Source organism: Gallinula chloropus (genome assembly GCF_964237585.1).
Source record: "Gallinula chloropus genome assembly, chromosome: 4".
NCBI lineage: Eukaryota > Metazoa > Chordata > Aves > Gruiformes > Rallidae > Gallinula > Gallinula chloropus.
The window spans coordinates 79,571,792-79,592,636 of NC_140088.1; the positions used below are offsets into that span (position 1 = coordinate 79,571,792).

A 20,845-nucleotide genomic window follows, 5' to 3' on the forward strand; every position below is an offset into this window, starting at 1 on the left:
GGTATGTTTATGTACTTATGCTAAATTTTTTAGTTGGGGAGGGAGGTTAGTGGAATTTTTTTGGGAGTTTTTTTGTTTTTATTTTTTTTAATTTTATGATTTAAAATAATCTCTTTTCTCTGGAGGGACTGAGACCTTAGGGCAGAGATACAACAGGTCCCTGCAATACAGCTGTGTGCTAGTGCACTCAGTAGTGAGCGTAGGCTGGATACTGCTGCGTGAGTGAAGTAGACTCTCAGTTGTGTAGCTTCAGAGGGAGATATGTAAGTAATAAATGTCTAGGATCAAACATCTGACTTCCTCAGAATAACCTGTATGGCAAGTCACAAATGAGCAGTTGGATACTAACAGCTTTTTCCTTTAAAAATGTGGTATGAAGTCTTCTGAAAGTAACAGATCACTTAGATATTTTCTGCCTCAGGAAATCCTCTTTATTCCTTACAGCACTTTCTTTAAGATTTATTCCAATTTCTTTATAGTATTTTTACAAGTCAGCCTCAGTCTTTTCTCATAGCTATACCCGTCCTTCTAACAGAGCAATGGTGCTGAAACTGTTTCCTTTTAGATAGTATAAGGTGTTCTCAGACAGTCTGTTCAGGTACGATTGTTGGCTCTTCTAGATCAAGGAAAATCAAGTGATAAACTGAATCTCAATCTGTTGACATTTTAACAAAAAGTATTTGTACCTACCAAGTTAATTGTATCTTCCTTTTTATAAACTTTCAAATACCCAGTTTTACACAGTGACATTTTCTTGGGAACTGGAAGACAATTGGTTTAATGAAATGTATAAACAGGATGCTTCCAGCAATGCTGATTAAGGGGGAGAAGGGATGGTGAGTGTTCAGTTGTATATAGCATTTCTGCTTTGAAAACTTTGTGAAAATAATCATGCTAAAAATGGAGAACTGCATTTTTAGTTGGGATAAATTACATTGGCTCTGATACATTCAGTAAAATTGTGCTGACTGCACAAACTAAGCCCTGAAAAAGCTGACTTTTCCATGACTCTTGCAGCGTGGCTCTGAAAAGACAGTAGTCTCTTAGATTTGATTACTTGCTTCTACATCTAGAAGGTAATACTTTATCAGATATTCATAATTTTGTGTTTCTGCAAGGCTGTAATTTTTGGTAAAGGTACAAACACAGTCAGAAAACCAGGCAGATGGATTTACAAGGCGAGTTCTTGGAGTTGAAGGAAATAACTTAGTTTAAATTTTATGCAATTAAATTAAAATAGGATGCTTTTTATTTGGGGTGGTGGGAAGACGGAAGTGAAGCAGGGAAGTGGAGCTTCCCGAAGAATGTTCTGATTTTGGAGACAGCGGGTTTTTTGCAGACAAGATAAAATTATATTTCTGTTATTTAACAACTACCAGGTCACCACCACATTCAGGGTTCAGGAAGCATTGTCTCTCCTTCAGCTGGCAGTAATGGGGATTTAGACAAATACACTAGGATCCTAACAGTTCTGGCAAGAGCTGTGTAAAGAATTCTGTGGAATACGGGCATTTTTTTTCATGTGAATACGTGCATTGCATTTTTATTTTATTCCAGGAATCTTATTCATAAAAGTGTAATTGTTTTAACACGATTCTTTCGGCAGTGTTTGCAGTGATTCATTTTGCATCATGGTAATCGTCCTAGCAATGAAAAAGATTTGCAAATGCTTACAGTACACAGACAAGCAATATGTAATTGAATGCAACTGTCATTGAAACAGACTGTTTTTCTGACCTGTTGTTTCAATCTGAACATGATGTTTATTTACCACCTTCATTATTGCAGCATTAGCATATAGAGAAGCTGTGCCATATCGTCATGTACTTTCCTAACAGATGGCCACTAACTTCTTGAAGGTTTTTTTGTACTTGCTTAAAATATCCCACAAAGTTTCTTTCCTCAGTGTGAGGTATGATTGACTGGTTGAAACAGATTAATCTACCTCTTCTTTGGTCTTTTGAACTTTTGTACTGCAGCAACCCAAGGTTTTTACTCTGATTTTCGTCACTGATCAAAGCCACCTTTGGTAATAACATGGTGTGGAAAGTTCCATTTGGTTGCTTAATTTCTGAACAAACATTTCAGTTCCTAACAGTAACTAAAGACTACATTTCTGCCAGAAAACTTGGAAAAACATCTTCTGTACCTGTTCCACTGTAATTGTCCCCTACAGACATTCCATCCTCGGGATTTAGATTTTGCTCTCTTCCTTGTCTGAGGCTGTGAGAATTTTTGTAGTCATCTGTGTGCAAAACTGAGCCCCCCTTTCTGTTAGGGATCGTTTGTTTGCTAGCTGTTGCTCTAAGCTGTGGTTTGTGCTTTAATACTGAGTGTACAGGTGAGGAAGTCATCACTGAGGTATTTCAGGTTTGCATCATTCTTACGCTGATCTTTCCCAGTGAGGTCTGGGTTTTAACCACGATATATGTATCTGTACAGTATGGAAAATGGAATATACACAGGTTAGATCGGTATTGAATGGCCGTAGTTCTGGGCATGGAGATTCTCCTAAATGCTCAAAATAAAACAAAAATCCACGTTTATTGTTGCTGGAATTAAAAATTGCAAAATGAGACAAAAAGGTTTATTTCTATGTAATTCAGTGTGTTATTGTCCAGAATTGTAGCATATTTTTAGTTCTGATTGCCACTGATGTTTTAATTGGCATTGATTTTCCTCTCAGCTTTGGTAAAGGGTATCTTGGGATGTTAAAATGCCAGCCTTTTTAAGGTTTCTCTGTCTATCTTTTATTGAACCATGAAGCTTTGGTCCATTGTCTTATCTTTTGCTTGTTATGGTCTTCTGTGAGCCTCGGGAATCTGTTTTTTTCCCAGTTTTAGCCAGTCTACCATGGCCCTAGAAAAAGTAACCTATCAGAAGTCATGCTGTTTAAATACTTACTCTGGTTCTAAGTAACACTTTGGGTGGACTTAAAATCTGAATGGGTAAAACAGACCATGCATATATATAACATTGCTACAAAAAGAGTCTGTAAGAGTGTATACAATATGCTTTCTGCCAGGCTGCAATTTTCTTAATAGCTTGGGAAACAATCTTTACTGCTTTTTATTTTTCATAATGATTTTTTGATGCAGTTTCAATCATATGTGAATTCTTTTGGCAGCTGTGGTTCTTGCTTATTTTTTGCTACTTTTGTTGCAGCTATTGTTTGTGGTTCCTTTCTACTGTCTGCTTGTTCTTATTGTCGCCTTTCAGAAGCTGAAATTACAAACTGGGCATTTGGGTTTCTCACCTTGTGCCTGGCCATTTCTGACTCCTCTATCAATCAACTTTTCAGACCAAGGAGCATTTCCTTTGTGTTTCAATCCTCTCTTGCAGAGGCAGTGTTGACTCTCTCTACACTTGTGCCGTATTTTCTTTCTCTTAGAAATAAATGATCATACTATTGGGTGTGATTAAAATATGCACTGAAGACTTAATTCCCTATGTTTAATATTAAGACCGTTTTGTTAACACTATATTAAACCAAGTTAGTATAATAATCTAACATAAAGCCGCATTAATACTAGACAGCATTTAAAATCTAATACTGAATGGCAAATATTTTCTCAGTCATTTTAAATTTTCCTCTTTGGACAGAAAACAAGTATCAAAACTCTTAATTAACTAAAAATATAGAAACATTTTGTAAAATTAGAAGAATGTTAAAAATCATCACTTTATGGAAACTTACCTATATGCAAAAAATTGTTTCAATTATTTAAGTGAGCATTTTCTTTTTCCAATGTAATTGGCCCTGAAGGTAAACAAGAATTAGGTTCATTGCTCTCTCCTTGGAAGGAAAATCTTGGCTTAGGAAGATTTGATCAGTAATAGTTTCTATGCATATGTATTCAAGTGCAGCTATTTCTAAGTGATTTTTATGCCTCTAGAGATTCAGTTCTTCAGTCATGAAAATAAACTATCATTCCTAAACTAACATCACTACATTGTGGAAAGCTGAACATTATTTATAATATTTTTGTATTGTGAATTTTCAAATCTGCTCTTCAGTTGACACTATTTGAGTCTGTTGGGTTTAGCCCCATCCAGCAGCTGAGCATCACTCAGCTGCTTTTTCACTCCTCCATCCCCCAGTGGGATGGGGAGGACAATTGGAAGAAGAAGGTAAAACTCATGGGTTGGGATAAGAATGGTGTACTAGGATAGCAAAGAAAGAGGGAAATAACAGCAATACTTATAAAAGAATATGCAAAGCAGGTGACATTGTCCCACACGATATCCCTGTTTCTAAATTGGAGAGACATGGATTCGATAGATGGAACACTCAGTGGATAAGGTATTGGCTGGATGGTCACACTCAGAGTTGTGATCAACAGCTCAATGTCCAAATGGAAACCAGTGACAAATGCCATTGCTCAGAGGCCAGTCCTGGGACTGGCAGTGGTTAACATCTTCGGTGGCAACACAGGCAGATGAGATTGAGTGCACCCTCAGCAAGTTTGCCAGCGACACCAAGCTGTGTGGTGAGGTTGCCACGCAGGAGGGAAGGGATGCCATCCAGAGGTACCTTGAAAGGCTTGAGAGGTGGGGCCATGAGAACAGCATGAAGTTCAACAAGGCCAAGTGCAAGGTCCTTGCACGTGGGTCGGTGCAATCCGAAGCACAACTAACAGGCTGAGTGGAGAATGGCTTGAAAGCCACCCTGAAGAGAAGGATTTGGGAGTGTTGATTGATGTCAAGCTCAACATGAATTGCAGTGCACACTTGCAGCTCAGAAAGCCAGCCCTTCCCTGGGCTGCATCAAAAACAGTGTGACCAGCAGGTCAAGGGGAGAGATTCTGCCCCTCTACTCTGCTCTCATGAGACCTCCCCACCTGGGATATTTTTTCCCTGGCTATGTTAGTAGAACAACAAGAAGTCTAATATAAAATACTTAATATTTAACTATAGCAAAACCTTATGGGGATTGTTTCTCGGCTACCTTTAATTATTTACGCTGTTTAATGGAGTCTCAGTTATTTGCCATTCTAGACAAGTCTCTCTACAAAAGTGGTCACAAAATGAGCTTACTATGTTCTTGCCCTCTTGTAGCTAAGTAGGCCACTGACTGTTTCTAGAAAGGACAATATAAACCTAAAGATAACAATTAATACAGAAGGGATTGAAAGGGATGAATCCTGGCAGTTGCTTCCAATGTCTTTAATAAAATAGATCTTTCATGTTTCAGTGGTTTATGAGTCCTAATCATGATGATTTTTTTTAAATCTAATAACTGTGAACAGCTTGTGATTCACCATTATAAAACTAATGTCTCCCAGCAATAACAACATGACTGTAGACTGAGTCTAAGGTGGGAATACTGCCAAAACCAATTACACTTTCTGCATTAACCACTGGATCACCATTATATATTTGGAAATACCATCCCTTCTTTTGCCTCCTGCTCCTGAGAGACCAGATGCCCCAGAACAATTGCAAGCACTTGTCTTGAAACAGTCTAAATGCTTATTTTTAGCAAGTTTTTATTCCATGGTACGGGTGCCCTCCCACTTCCCTTCAGAGTAATTTCATGCACAAAAGCACAGCACTGAGGTTCTTCAGTGTTCAACTGTAGAGCTGATCACTGCTCATGAAATTTTAGTATGACCTGTATTAACATTTATCCTGATTTTTTGGCTGACCCACATAGCTTAGAGTTTGTTAATGTGTGTTACGTCCTTAATTTCAAGATTCGTGTTAGAAGTTTCATCTCACATCCTGGAGGGGCTAGTGGAATTAAATGAGAGTTTATATCTGTGTGGCAGGTTTCTTAGTAATTTTTTAAATATAAAATACCTTTATCTTAGTATTTGTCAGGATTGAGTGCATGTGTTTGAGGCATCCAGGTTTTAAGCTGCAGCTCCTGTGAGTAGCTAGAGCTGCAGCAATGGACTTACCCAGCTGGAGGTGGTGCTTTGTACTTCATGCAGGAGAGGAGATCAGAATTCCAGTTTTACTAGTCGTTCCTAGAAGATGACACATACACGTAAGGACTGATGATTTACCAGGTAGGAAGATAATTAAATGGAGGGCCATTTGCTGTGTTAATTCCAGAGAACTGTGTTTGGTCAGTAGGCAGTAAGTGACTGTTGGAGAGAGATGGGCCGTATCGGGGAGGTTGTTCAGTTTGCAAGAGCAGTTGTCTTCTGAAGAGTCGATTGTGTCTTTGTATTCCTGAAGGGTTACACAACTCCTTCACACATTTGTGTGCAGGACAGTGGTACTAAGAGCTCGTTCCTCTGGGTGGAATAACACCTTTTGCTCTGTCATGGGTTCGTCCCAGCCAGCTGCCAGGCATCCACGCAGCTGTTTGCCCGCTGGACAGAGGAGAGAACAGGAGAAGTAAAAGTGAGACCACTTGTGTGTCAAAGTAAAAAAAAAAAAACCCACCCAACTAGTGCCAGGGCAGTTACTTGCCCTCTCCTACAAGCAGACTGATGCCCAGACAGTCTCCAAGCAACAGCTACCCTGGAAATCAGAGCCCCTCTCCTTCTTCCTCTACCCCAGTTTAATGGCTGAGCATGGCATTACATGGTGTGGACTATCCCTTTGACCAGATTGGGTTAGTTGTTGCAGCTGTGTCCCCTCCCAACTTCTTGTCCACCCCCAGTCTCCTTGCTGGATTGGCAGAGGGAGAAAAGAAAGTTGTGGTGCTGTGCAAGCACTGCTCAGCAGTAGCTAAAACATTAGTGTATTAGTAATACTGATTTGGCCACAAAAATCCAAAGCACAGCACTGTGTGGGGTGCTATGTGGAAAGTGAATACCATGCCAGACCCATTGCATGCTCACAGTTCACATTTGAAGCCTAGCATAAGTAATCTGGGCTTTTTGTTTGCTATCACAAATAATTGGATGGGGGAGGAACTGAGGCAGACTGGAGCACGGGGCCCCAAAAAGTCGGGCTTTTCTCTATTAGGGGTGGCAGTAGGGCTTCTGAGAAAGCACCACGTATGGTTTTCAAGCTTCTGATGCAGGCAGCTGGCTCTGGTTGTTGGCTGTTGTAGGCAGCATTAATTCATCTATGCCTAGAACCATTTACTGGGGATTGAAGAAGAGCAGTAAGTGTGACAGGAGATGTGATAGCATCCGAGGAGTCAGCAACACTGCGGTAAAACTTTTTCACTTCTCAGTTATCATGGGATGACACTGTTGTTGTCTGTCTGCCACCTTTCATGTAGCATTAAAATGGTTTAATACAGAACATCACAGTAGAGTGCCCGTGCCAGTCTTCTGCAGAACTCTCACCCAGGGATCTAAATGTAAACTGGTGCTTTATTTTAATGTGTATTTGCAAAGGTGCATTATGAGACAATAACACCTTTATTGTAGCAAGTTCAGAAAGTATTTAGCCTTCGCTGCAGATGGAGAACAGTTGTTCATGAGTGTGTGGGGAGGTAGTGAGTTGGCTTTGTCTCAGTGAGAGCATAGTGATTTGGAATAGAACAAGGAGTTCCAGTAACTTGAACAGAAAAGCTATTTGGAAAATTCACAGCCTTTTTCAGAAACCTTTCTTCAACATGAGCAGTGTTATACCCTGAATACACTTGAGATAAATACTGGAACTTTGCATAACAATTTGCAGTTGGAACAGAAGAGGCCTGACCATTATGTACTCTATCCCTGGAAACCTGCAGCATCCTTTTGTAAAGGGATATTACTCATCAAGGTTTTTTTAATTACTTGTATTCTTTCACCTGAGGTGAAATTCTGACCTAATTAAAGTTAATAGGTGATAACTGTTGAAACTGGCAGATTCAGATTTTCACCCATACTGTGTTTAGATGCTTTTAGTTGGCATATAGAAGTAATCAGGCTATGAAAGATGACTGTGGTAGCAAAGATAGACAAAGCCATGAAAAGATTATAGCAATAAATAATAACGGGCATAAAGACATGGTTTTGTGGGTTTTGTTTGATTTTTTTTAATAAAAGATGAAATAACTTTAAAAGAGAAAATACTGTATTATTTCAAATCTTTTAGGAGTAAGTCAACTTATTTTTGCCCTTATGTGAATTATATTCAAGGATTAATGCACTAAATATCTGGGCAAAATTAGCTTCAGTTACACTGTGATTTGTATTTATAAACAAGTCAGGTGGAGCAGGGATTGCACTGAGGCTGACTAGATGTTTTCTCTAGACAGATGTCTCTTGTCCAAGGTGACTGTGTGCAAACCAAAGAATGCACAGCTGATAAATGAGAAAGTTACTAGTGTAGCCTGCAGTGTCAAAGTCTCAAACCAGAGTACAGTAAGGAAATGTGCATCTCTGATTCAAAGAAGAGGATGATCCAGAAGTACTAACTCTTAATTTATACGGGCTGTGGTGGTCAGTAGCATTCATCAGTTGGCTTGAATTGTCTCCAGTGATAAGAAGTGAAGAATCAGCATGTTTGTTACACCTATGAGGTTATTCTTTCTGTAGCATGACCGCAAGTGTCATCCAGAAGGACCAGCTTTTGCTGAGTTCTGCAAAGCAGGAATTAAAATAACACCTTGAAATGGCAGGGGTTTAAAGCATATCAACTTCTTACTTTTCTTGCTGTTAATAGATCTGCTTTTAATTTTGGCTTTATATTTCCCCAAATGCAAAGTTATTTAAGATATTTCTCAAAAAGCACAGTGGGTCTTGACCTTCGAGCCAGTTTATTTGTAACATGACAAGAAGTTATCTGTTTCCATAATACTATGTGTGATCATAATGTCTCATTTTTGATATTACAGCTGCCATTGATGTTATATCACAATTCTTTACAGTATAAATTAAATCTAAGAATAACTTGGGGAGTTTTATTTCTAAATTAATTGTCTAGGAATGTGAACCATGTCTCTGATTTTGCTGTTGTTTCTAGCAGCAGCTTTACATTATTAATAATACTGTAAAAAATAATAATGTCCATAGCAGAGTATTGCTGTTTTCTTCTTTTACTGATGTGATCAGAAAATTTTATTATTCATCATAAATACATATATGATACAACTTTGTTAATTTTTTTTTCTAGCTTCTCTCACCTATTTTTTTTTTCTCCTAGTCTGCTCCCAGTTTTCAAGAGGAGTCTTTGCTATTTTTGGATTCTATGACAAGAAGTCTGTAAATACCATAACATCATTCTGTGGGACACTTCATGTCTCCTTCATAACTCCCAGCTTTCCAACAGATGGAACACATCCCTTTGTCATTCAGATGAGACCGGACCTTAAGGGAGCTCTTCTTAGCTTGATTGAATACTATCAGTGGACCAAGTTTGCATATTTGTATGACAGCGACAGAGGTAGGATGTGTTACTTTTTAGCTATATGTTGTTTGCTAGATGTATGTCCTTGAACTGCTGAATTAATATTAGAAAAGTAAACAAGGAAGGGAATATTTACCTGCAGTAAGTGTAAGCTTAAATTTAGAAATGCCTTGTTGGGACAGAAAACAAAATTGTTTAAATGAGAATGAAATTATTACAGTATGCTTTGATAGAATTGCAAGCATGTGCTGATTAGCAGTGTGAGATTAATCAAATGTAAAACAGTTCCTGGAGAAAAAAACCCAAGCAGATGTGAGAATGAAGGGTAATCTTATGCCACATTTTCACTCCACACATGCATAATCAAGAGTTGGGCACAAAACAAGCAAGAATCTTAGATGCAGTCCCTCCTTCCTCAGAATCTGCTTTTGATAAATATTAAAGTCCCTCTCCTCTGTTGAGCTTAGATTATTATTTTTTGTTGTTGATAAACCCAGATCCACTGCTTGTGAGCAACTTTTTCTGTGGTACAGCTTTCTCAAGTCCTATGCCCTTTTATGGCTGTAGTAAGAATAATAGTTAATGATCTGAGAAAAATTACTTGCAAATTGTGGTAAAGTAATTAGTTTTCTCAGAAACAGCAGCATTATAGAGAAATGGGTTTTTTTGACTGCCTTTTCTGGAACTCCATTATTGTCCTTCTGTTTTCAGATTCTACTCAACTAGTAGTTCTTGGCTAACGTACTTCTATTCTTACATTTTCCCTTAAAAAAATCCTATTTTGTGTTTCACCTGCATATTTATTGGTAAGAGATGAATATTGAGTGCACATTAAATGGTAAGATACCCTGTATTTAAAGGATGGTTCCACCACACTGTGGTTTGTTGAATAATGGGGTGACATTAGGTTTTCTGCATTCTGATACCATTTTATACATTATGTTCTTCAGAGCTCCTCAGGACAGTTCTTTATCATTGTTGTAGATGCTAAAGTTAGAAAAACTAATACTGCTGTATAGCCTCCCACAGTAATGCTGTGTGGAACAATGCACCCTAAGCCCATTTCTCTGGCAGATCCTTTTCAAATTCACATCTCAAATCAGAAACATTGACTGACTTTTTAGAAAGGACAGACATAAAACTACTTGCATAGCCAATACTCTGTCAGACAGCTAGTAGTTTGCAGCATGAGATCTGCATTTGATTTATATTTCGGAAATACTGAAAACCACCTTGCAGTTCTTGTGGGCTGCAGTACTGGATCTGGCCAGGAATAACTATATGGAATTGTATGTAGTCACCCTTTGGTTATGTCTGGTTTTCTTACATGTGTCTTTTAATTGTGGTAAGGCACCCCAGTGATAACAAGCTCCAAGGCATGGAACTCCTACCTTTATGTTGAGTAAATTGTTGCTCCACAGTGCTCCCTCCCACTGATTGCACAGGTTTAACCTACAGAGTCAAGCAGTATGTAGTCAGCAACACCGACATCAAAACCTGAATGCACAGGGTCCACGGTTGCTCTATACACTTTTGTATGAGTGTTAATGTAGTGATGGTGACATATATTTAAGGAATGATACCTAATTTAAAATGTTTCCACCTTCCGGGGTGAGATAAAGACAGAGAGACGTACTCTTCATGCATGCTGTGTAGGCTGATAGGAATTAGTTTGATGACTTATTCCAAAGGAATTATTTACTGCTCCAATAAATTATTTACTGCTCCTCTGTGATTAGAGGCTGACTGGTTGCAGAGCAGGGATCTCGTTCCTGTATATATGAAGTGAGGCTGTTCAGTTTTGTGCATGTCCAAGCTATTACTGTTCTCATATAATGTGGATCAGCATCCTTTACCCTCCTTGCCTCCTCTATGTGATCAGTGCTAAGCAGTGGGTTTTGGAAGAAGTTGGGATGTTATTGGAGATGTCTATTTGCTCAGCCTCTGTTTAGTCCTTTTCAGAGCTTGCTGAAGTCAGAGCTTGTCTCATGAAAACAAAAAGAAGTTCAGGCAGATGGGGTTCCCAAACAGAAGTATTCCTGAAGTTTAAAAAAAACCCACAACTAAAGTAGTTTTCTCCTCTTCAGAGTCCCACTTCTGCTACCACTCTCCAGATACTTCAACATCCACAGAAGTATTACTGTAAATGGTGGTTTTGTAGTTTGCAATATGTTATTGCTATCTGAATAAACAAACTGTATGTGGATGACAAATCTCACACATGCAAAATGCAAGCAATCCAGGCAGCTATTTGACATTTCTGCAGAGAGCACCCCAAGAAAAGGGAGTCCCTAGGAAAAATGGAGAACCAAAGAAGTAAAATATAGAAACCCTTTCTAATGGAATACAATTATTTTCATGATTTTTAATGTTTTAAGGCATTCCATACATATTTTAGTTTGCTTATATTCATTATCTTTTCCTTTTAGTGTGTTATCCACATTTTATCTTTAACAAGTTCTAAATATTATAAATTATCTAAATATTATAAATATTCATTGCATGACATACAAAACTTTTTGTCAGTCTTTAAAGGTGACACAGAAAACCAGAACTATTGGAGATAATAATTTAATTTATGCTTTTGGAAGCCTGCCATTTTCTACCTTTGCTGATGACCAGTCTTGTATAGTGCTGTATGTCATTACCATTTTAGTTAATAAAGCTGAATTGTTAAACACAGACCAATCTTAATTTAATGATGTATTTACAAACGGAGACAAATTAATTCCTACTGGTTTCTTTCTGCATTTATGGGCATAACTGCTATTATTTCTTGTGGGAGGTATACCTGAAGCTTCCTTTACATACCAAGACAGAAATTTGTCTCAAAGAAATGACTCCTGGTGTTCTGTGGTTTCACGGGAGATGAATGTGCAGCTATGCCAACTGGCTTGTGAGAAGGTATTATGGAAAAAGAAAAAGAAAATTAGCCTACCATCTATCCTTAAAATTGTTCTTTAGAATTATGTGGAATTCCCTGGAAGGCATTTAAACATAAATCTAGTTCCTGTACTGCTGGAAGTTGTTATAATGGTATTTGTTGTATAGCAGAAATTAATTTCCAGTAGTAATTTTGTACTCTGTTATTTAATCCTTGAAAAGGAAAACTAGTCAAATAAAATCTTCTGCTTTTAGAGTATATTGTAGGCAGTTGCAACTGTACAGACATTGAAGCTTCCTGGCAAGAACATGCCAAAATGACAAAATGGAAGCAAACTTCTGTATACTGCTTGTAGGTGTTAGCATTGAGCCTGCTTATCTATATGGAAAAATATTACTTGGCACATCTTCTTTCATAATCAGGATTATGACTGTAGCCAACAGAAATAACAATTCCATTATCACCACTGCAGAACATGGGAATTTTGCCATAGTCCTCAGTGAGGTCTGGGTTTAAACACAGTACTGCTCAAGCGCTGAGAACAAAAGCAGCAATAACATTTCATAATAAGCAGCTGATCCTCTTTCCATAATTGGATCACTTTTCTCCTAGAAGACCTCTTTCCCAGCATGTGGAAATCCAGCAGGGAATGAGTGAAACTGGCAAAATCCCATTATAAAGAAGTTGAAGGAAAACCAGAAAAGGTTGTCCTTACAAGGCTCTACCCGGATTCCTTTCAGCGATGTAAATAGAAGTTTTACGCAATAAGAACTGATTGGGCCCACATATATCTTCATTTTTTCAGTCATAACAATGTATGACAGCTCAAAGAAGTTACAGGGAAATCTTAAATAAGTAGTCTCATAAGTCACATTCTAGGAGCTTGTTATTCCTGAAGCTTTATCAGTCGTATCTTCTGTTTTCTCCTGTGCTTCACTAGGCTTATCAACATTGCAAGCTGTGCTGGATTCTGCTGCTGAGAAGAAATGGCAAGTGACTGCCATCAATGTAGGCAATATTAACAATGACAGAAAAGATGAAACTTACCGTTCACTGTTTCAAGATTTAGAGGTAAAAAAGGAAAGGCGAGTGATTTTGGACTGTGAGCGCGATAAAGTCAACGACATTGTTGATCAGGTTTGCTATTCTCTGTTTTTCAGTGGCAGCAGTTAGCCATATTCTATAGCTAAAAGTAATGAATAAATTTTTCTTGAGCCTATTTTAGTGTTTATCATGTATCATTTGAAGTGGCAGGTTTGTATTGAAGACCACATATATATGGTATCAGGCAGAAAGTGAACATATAAATCCTGTAATCCCTCCCTTTGCTCAAAGGCAAGAACAATTCTATCTGGATGATTCCGTATGGGTTTATATCCTGGTTATTTAAAACAAAACAAACTCATTAAGGCTATTTCCAAATCTTAGTAGTATACTATATTATATTTAGCTGATTAACTATTATATGCTGCATTCTAAGTAGTTATGTTGAGGTATTAGTTCTTCTTACACTTAGAAAGTATTTTCAACTTCTAATGCTTTTTCCGAGAGCCTTTTACATCTCAGGAAGACTGTATCAACAACTCCTCTTTTCCATTTAACTCCCTTTGTAGTTCATATTTCTAAGCTGTCATTCGTACTGTCCTTGGGTCTCTCTTCATTTTGTCTCCCTCTTAAAGTGATTTAACCAAAATTGGATGCTGTTTTCCACAGCTAAGGCCTCTGAGCTTTAAACGGAACAGAAGATGGTGTCTTATCTCTACCCTCAGATACATTATTTGTCAAGATTTTTTATTAAATTTTTTTAAAACATCACTGTGCTCTTATTCAAATTATTTCATTACCTTCAGTCTGGTTGTCTAGGAAGGTCTGACTTGGTGTCTTACTTTTTTTCATGCATGCAGAACACAGTGGAAAATTATGAGGAGAGCTCCCTGCTGGCTTGAGCTTGACCATGTGAGACCATGCAGCATCTGTAGGGATGTATTGTCAGTGTAGATATATTGGTTGGGAGCTTTTTTGAAGGTCTTGTTATTTTGGTCTTTGTTATGAAGGTCGTTACATTGTGGACAGGCTCAGACAACAAGCAGTGTCCTAAATGGAGTGCATTATATTTATTTGTCTGTTTCATTTTGAATTGATATCCACAAAATGCTTCTCTAATTTTCAAGATAAATTTGAAATTCATTCAGTTCTCTGGAGCATTTGCAACCTCCCGCTCATCTGTAGGTTTTTTTCATCATGCTCTGACTTGTCCTTGTCAAGAAATGTACTGAGTAGAGCAATGCTTGAGAGAAATAGTACTTATAGGTCCTCTTCAGCTGGTTCTGTGTGGCCTTTCAAGCAGTTGTTCACTCACTTTTCAGTGAATTTTATTTTCTCCATGTTCCCTTAAGAACTTGTAAAGTCATACAGGACAAAAGCCTGAATAGACTCACATATATCACATATCACATCTGCTGTTTCCTTGTTATCTCTTAGGCTGGGTTAGGTAACGTCAGAGAAAGAAAAGAAACAGCTTGATTAGTTTTGCAAAACTGTATTTGACTGTTTATCATCTTACTAACCTACAGCTTCTTTTAAAATTAACTATGTAATATTCATTATAATCTCTTCCTTGATATGCAAGTTTGACTCTTCAGGTTTCTTCAATTTCAATTTTTACTGCTTTTTAAAGACAAGAAGCCTCTGCCTTTCAGCTACCACTCATTTTTACCCTGTTTGTTTGCTTAGTAATAGGTATGTTATTTTTCTTTGGCTGCTTCTTATTTGGATTGAAGCTCTGGGATGTTTTTCTTGCCTTAATTGCACTTTGATAGATTCTGCCTTGTTTTGAGTCTTAGATTTTCTTAGCTTATCCCCACAGACTTTTGGTACTCCTTAAGCATACGGATGGATAAACTATTGTTTCTGCTGTTTTTATTTGTAATTCATGGAGGAATTGTAAAAAAAAAAACCAAAATCAACTGTGCATCAACCACACATGTCAGTTAATATATTTCTGATTAATTATTCTTAAAATAGTTCACTAGTATGCCCTAAAATATTGTCTTAAACTGCTGTCAGTAGTACAGTATGAGTACCGTATGAGTTTAGCCTTGAGATTCTCTTTCCAAGAGTACTCTAGAGTAAAATCTAAAAATACTGTTTCTCTGTTAATTTTCTCCATCTTGTAAAATGAAGGCCTGTGCTGAATAATAGATTTCTTGGCCTGTGAGTATTCTTTGAGTGTATTCTTTTGATTTTTGTATTCGTATGTATATGAATATACATAGCAGAATACATACTTCAATTCTGGCTTTGCTACCAGATTTATCTTAATTCCTACCCCACCCCCCCAAAAAAAAACCTCAGCAATTTTCTTCTTTTATGGGGGTGCTTGAGGTAGACTCTCCAATCAGTATCCCTTTTTTTTTTTCTTACTGATGCAACAGGCTTTCTGTTGACCAGATTTTTGTTGAATACTGAAGTATTACTCATATTCTTGATGTATAGAACAGCAACTCCTTTACTGTGTTCTTTGCTTTCTATTCTTGAAGAAACCTTTTGTTTTAGTGCTTTGATTTATCCCACTAATGTTTTAGGCTTTGGTGGCAGCCTCAGGTTCACTTTGTTATGCTCTGCAGTCCTTGGACCTTTGTATAGACACACAATATATTTTCAAAGTTATTTCATCATTCTTATTTTTTGTCTCCTGTTATAACTTTACTTCCAGATTTCAACCATTTATGTAAATTGAAGTGGAAAAATATTTCTGTTCCTCAGCTTTCCTCTGTCTAGTTTATATTCCACTTCTCTGATTTGGCAGGTCAGTGTTACCATGCTCTTCGTTATATAGCCTCTATTTCTTCTCAGCCAGCTCCCTTTGCAGAATTTCATAATATACTTTGGGCAGCCATGCAATTACTGCCCCTTCCTGCTTGAGATGCTAGTCTAAACTAGAGACACTGGTGAATACTTTTTGTGTCCTCAGCTCCTTCATCCTGAATTTTGTAGCCACCACTCAATCTTCTTGGAGTTTTACCTGGCAGCATTCTGAGTCATCATATGGAAGAGTGGCACAGGGCAGTGTTTTACAAGAATGAAATAGTACCCAGTGGCAGTTAGAGCAGAGCTACTGACTGTTGATCCAGACTTGAAGCTACTTGTTGTTTTCTCAAATACCAATGATAAAGAAGCATTTTATGCAAAAGAACTAATCTGTTTAGTCTAACTGAAATTTCTTTGTAAGCAGCAGCTTCATAAGAAATGTGTCTGGACTTAGTTCTTAAACCTTTTAATAAATAATGAATTCTAAGTAGTCTGAACCAAGTAACTATTTTAGAACAATTAATTTCATATATCATGTATATAGTGAACTCAAAAGAGGAATGACTGAATAACTTCTATGGCCTGTATAATGGGATCCCTCTCAGTCTCAAACTCTATAATATAAAATACAGTATAAACACAGCCTTCAACTGTATTCCTGTAACTTCATTAAAGCAAGTATGTGGGATGTTGTTCACTACTATCTTAGTATAAGATACAGAATACCTGTTCTGAATATTTTAGTTCTATGTTTTTACAGGGGCATGTAATGATAGAATCAGGGCTAATGGGTTTAAACCTGAAGAGGGTAGAATTAGATTAGATGTTAGGAAGAAATTCTTCCCTTTGAGGATGTTGATGCCCTGGACTAGGCTGCCCAGAGAAGCTATGGCTGCCCCTTCCCTGGCAGTGTTCAAGGCCAGGTTGGATGGAACTTTGGTCACCGTGGTCTAGTGGAGGGTGTTCCTGCCTGTGGCAGAGGGGAGGAAACTAGATCATCTTTAAGGTCCCTCCTAACCCAAACCATTCTATAAGTCTATGTTAAATGAGAAATTAGATGAATCATGCTCTCTGATTTAAGTTGTTCTCATTGTTCAAAAGATTCAGGAAACCTCTAGAGTCCTCTTATCTCCCTATCCTCTCTCTGGAGAAGCATTTTGCATCAAAAGGCAAACTTCCCCATGCAGACACAGTCTTAATTAGGATTATTTGGGAGAAGAATAAATGCTACATGCTTCCAGTGGAGACTGCTGAGAAACCACCAGCTGGCTTTGAGGGAGATTATGAGGAAGGCTTAGGGCAATAAACAGCAATTTTAACTTTAAAAGGCTTCCTCATAATGTAGGTGCTTTCAGTAATGTAAGTGGTCTTTTAAACTTTTTCTAGGTCAGGGAATGTTACAATTCTGCTAGAAAGGGGACAGTATCTAATCAGGTATCTCTGGGGCACAGTCCTGCTACTGCATGATGCCTACTCCCTCCTGCCCAGGGTGTGCCTTTAATTTGTATGCATAGTAATTTGCATTCAGCTCATTTGTTTACAGATCTTGGGACTTAGACTTCAACATGACTAACCAGCAGAGGGTATGTTCAGTGGTGCATTAGGTAAAATAAAAGGTAAAGCACTAAACAATCTTGGAATTGCATAAAATAAACTCATAACTAGCTTTTACATCATCCTGCATTTTGCAGTGTTTACGTCTCAGTCTGTATATCACATTCTCCATTACAGGGGTAATTATTTTTTTTTTCCAGGTTATCACAATTGGTAAACATGTTAAAGGATACCATTATATCATTGCAAATCTGGTAAGCATTTTTAATATTTAAAATACATGTATTACTTTATTGTTTATAGAAGTGCATCAACTAGTGTTTTGCTTTAAATGCATTTTAGAAAATAGAAGAAAGCCAAATGTTTTTATCCTTGCTAAATGAATGCATGATTTGAGATGGTATTTGCTTTATTGGCTTAAATACCTCCAGTGATACTCTCATCAATAGGAGTGAAGGTTGCTCAGCACTTTCGGTAGAGCTTAATCCTTTTTTCTGCATACTTCAGAAAAGTAGAGTATGGAAATCTGAAAAATAGCTTCTCAGATTATAGGTTGATAAATTAATTCAGCAAATTGCTATTTCTCCTCTTACCTTTCGAGTTCTTGGCTTTCATTCTGCTAGACTGTTGAGTCTCAGCTTTACAATTTCTCTATCCTGATTGGCTTGGTAATAGCTTTTTCTGGAACATGGGTGATCAGAGAGCATAGCTCATAGTGTACCTGAAGAGGGAAAAGTTCAGGAAACTCACTAAATTCTGTCAAGGTAATTTTTTTGAAGTTTTGTCTGATGATGGAGGACCATTTTAGAGACATTAAAGTCAACAACACTTATTTACTGAAGCTACAGAATCTGGTCCAATGTTTTTTGGTAAAACTGCTTTGATAAAGCAGATTTTACAGATTTGAATGTTGGTGATTCTGTTCCAGAAAAGAGTTTTGGGGGTTACATGGTATGAATTCCTCTGAAGAATTTTCTTTTATCATGTATTCTTAGATTGTGATAGCAGCTGATACACATTTCAGCAGGGTCCAGAGACAATATGACCCTAGTGTGTCTGTCACACTTCAGACATAATGACTGTCTCCTACAACCTTTGATCAAAACACTTTCCCCCTCCAGGCAGGGAGTATTCTGAAGAATCACGTATGTTGCTAGACAGATGTGAGGAAGCCTTAGACTCTAATGGGCCTCTTAAAAGCAGAACAGTGGGGTTTCATTTTTTTCTTTACTAATTTTTCTAATAAAAAGAAGTTGATTTTCACAAAGCAAGCATAGAAGTCTTACAAAATTTGGAAAGTTCCCATAGTGTTAGACATTTGTATTTTCAATTGCAGATGTAGCATAAACTGTATTTCAGTCTTAAGGGAAATAAGCATTTTAGAGAAATTGCCGAGTGTATTTCATTATGTTAACTGGCTGCTATCACAGTCATTGCTTTAAGCGTGCAACAGTAAGCCTGTAAGATCTAAAACTTACTGACTTTTGTACTTCAAAGCTATTTAACATCATATTTTATATTTTCTAAATCCTACATATTTAGACAATAATTTTAAAACTGTAATAATTTTAAAACTGTTTTTTCTCTGTCAGAAAGAAAACTTATGTAGAACTTGACCACATTCCATCTTCTTCACTGAATCCACCTTCTTTCATCTTGTCTTGACTATAATAATGTTCTCCTCTAGCCTGATCAGTCAGTCAAGAAATTCATGTATTTTAAGAAGAGAACATGCTGGTAGATGGAGAAGGGATCAAAGTATACAATGAATGTTCCTGTTCAAACTTACAATATTGTTGAAGAAAGTTTCCTGCTCCCTGTAGAAGCGTCTGTATTAGCGTGAGGCAACACATCGTTGATGAGTACCATTAATATGCAGTAATTGAAAAACACTCAGTATAGCAAATGTAGGAACTTCTGATAATGTCTGAGCTTTCATTTAAACTGAAGTGCCTGAAACCAGTTGTTCACGTAAACTCATTTGCATGGTTATTTGGGACACGTTAAACAGAGAGCACGGAACACAAAGCATACACTGTTTGTAAGCATGAGGAGTAGTTCTTCATACTGGAGGTAGGAGGCAGGTGAGATTTGTAAATTTTTCCACATGCTATAGTATTCCTAGCAAAAAGAGGACAGGACTGTGGCTGTAACTATTCCTGGCTAAAACTTGCTTGCCTAACTCATGTCAGTGTTCCCTTTCTCATTTAAGCAGTCTTACTGAAATTAACAGGAAAGTAAAGATGGCAAGGACACATCACTCAGCCCTTGCTCTGTAAAGGTGTATGTCTAGTGAGCAACAAGAGGCACTTCTGGCTGGCGGAGCTGACAACTTAATCCTGGCAGCTCAGGATTTAAACTTGGATCCTGTTTGAGGAAAATGTTGGCTTACACTTCTGGGGTAGAAGTCATATGGTAACTCTTTATTTGTATATTCTATTGAAGGATATGCCAAAACTGTTGGAATAACAGACATAATATTTTCTATACCCAGGGGTTTACTGATGGAGATCTGTCTAAAATTCAGTTTGGAGGAGCTAACGTCTCAGGATTTCAGATAGTTGACTATGATGATCCTCTGGTGTCCAAATTTATACAACGTTGGTCAACACTGGAGGAAAAGGAATATCCTGGTGCACACACTAGTACAATTAAGGTATGTCTTACATTTGTTTTGGCCATGACAGATGTACAGGAAGCGAGGGAATTGGAATAGAAAGACAAGAGACAGGGAAAGCCCTTCCGAATCAGCTGTGCTAACACATTTTTATATTTCTCTGGGGTACTTTTAACATTCTTTATCATAGGACTGGTTGAGAAAAGATACCGCATTGTAAAAGATGTTCAAGACAACTTTAATTTTTCTTGTGTCACTGTAAATCTGCACCTGACAGATTGTTAAGTAATTGTTTTGGATGTGATGATATATTATCCCCTGACATTTTTTTTTTCTCTTTCTCTGTGTTTTTAAATGTTTTAAAGGCAAATGTGTAGTCATAGATAGGTTTCCAGGGAGCACAGATCTAGCACTTTCTGATATAATCTCCCAATAACAATGGTAAGAGGGCTGCTTTGAGACAGATGCCAAAATCCTACAGAGATTTTGAAAATGAAATGATATACCCCAGTACAGAACCATGGTCTGATTTCAGTCCTGAGTGACAGAAGATGTGACCCTAGAAAAGTAGTTAAATTTCCTTACCTTGGCTTTCCCTCTGGATAAAGCTAGGATAAAACTACCATCTTACCTTGTGTGACCATAATGAGGATCTGTTACTCTTGCAATATGGTACAGAGAAAAATGCAATTTTATTGCTAAATAATTTTTCCTTCAAGTAACACAGTTTTATTAAG

General features: G+C 37.5%; 1 protein-coding gene across 2 annotated transcripts in view; it reads left to right on the top strand.

The window, feature by feature from the left end:
- Window positions 1–20,845, top strand: part of GRIA2 (glutamate ionotropic receptor AMPA type subunit 2) — a gene marked incomplete at both ends in the record, with an annotated part of 87,291 nt that overhangs the window by 31,353 nt on the left and 35,093 nt on the right. For both annotated transcript variants that reach the window (XM_084263953.1, XM_084263954.1), the window contains 4 exons: window positions 9,040–9,279; window positions 13,068–13,264; window positions 17,692–17,745; window positions 19,986–20,147. In XM_084263953.1, the coding sequence (XP_084120079.1) occupies window positions 9,040–9,279; window positions 13,068–13,264; window positions 17,692–17,745; window positions 19,986–20,147 (653 nt within the window). The remainder of the gene's footprint in view (window positions 1–9,039; window positions 9,280–13,067; window positions 13,265–17,691; window positions 17,746–19,985; window positions 20,148–20,845) is intronic.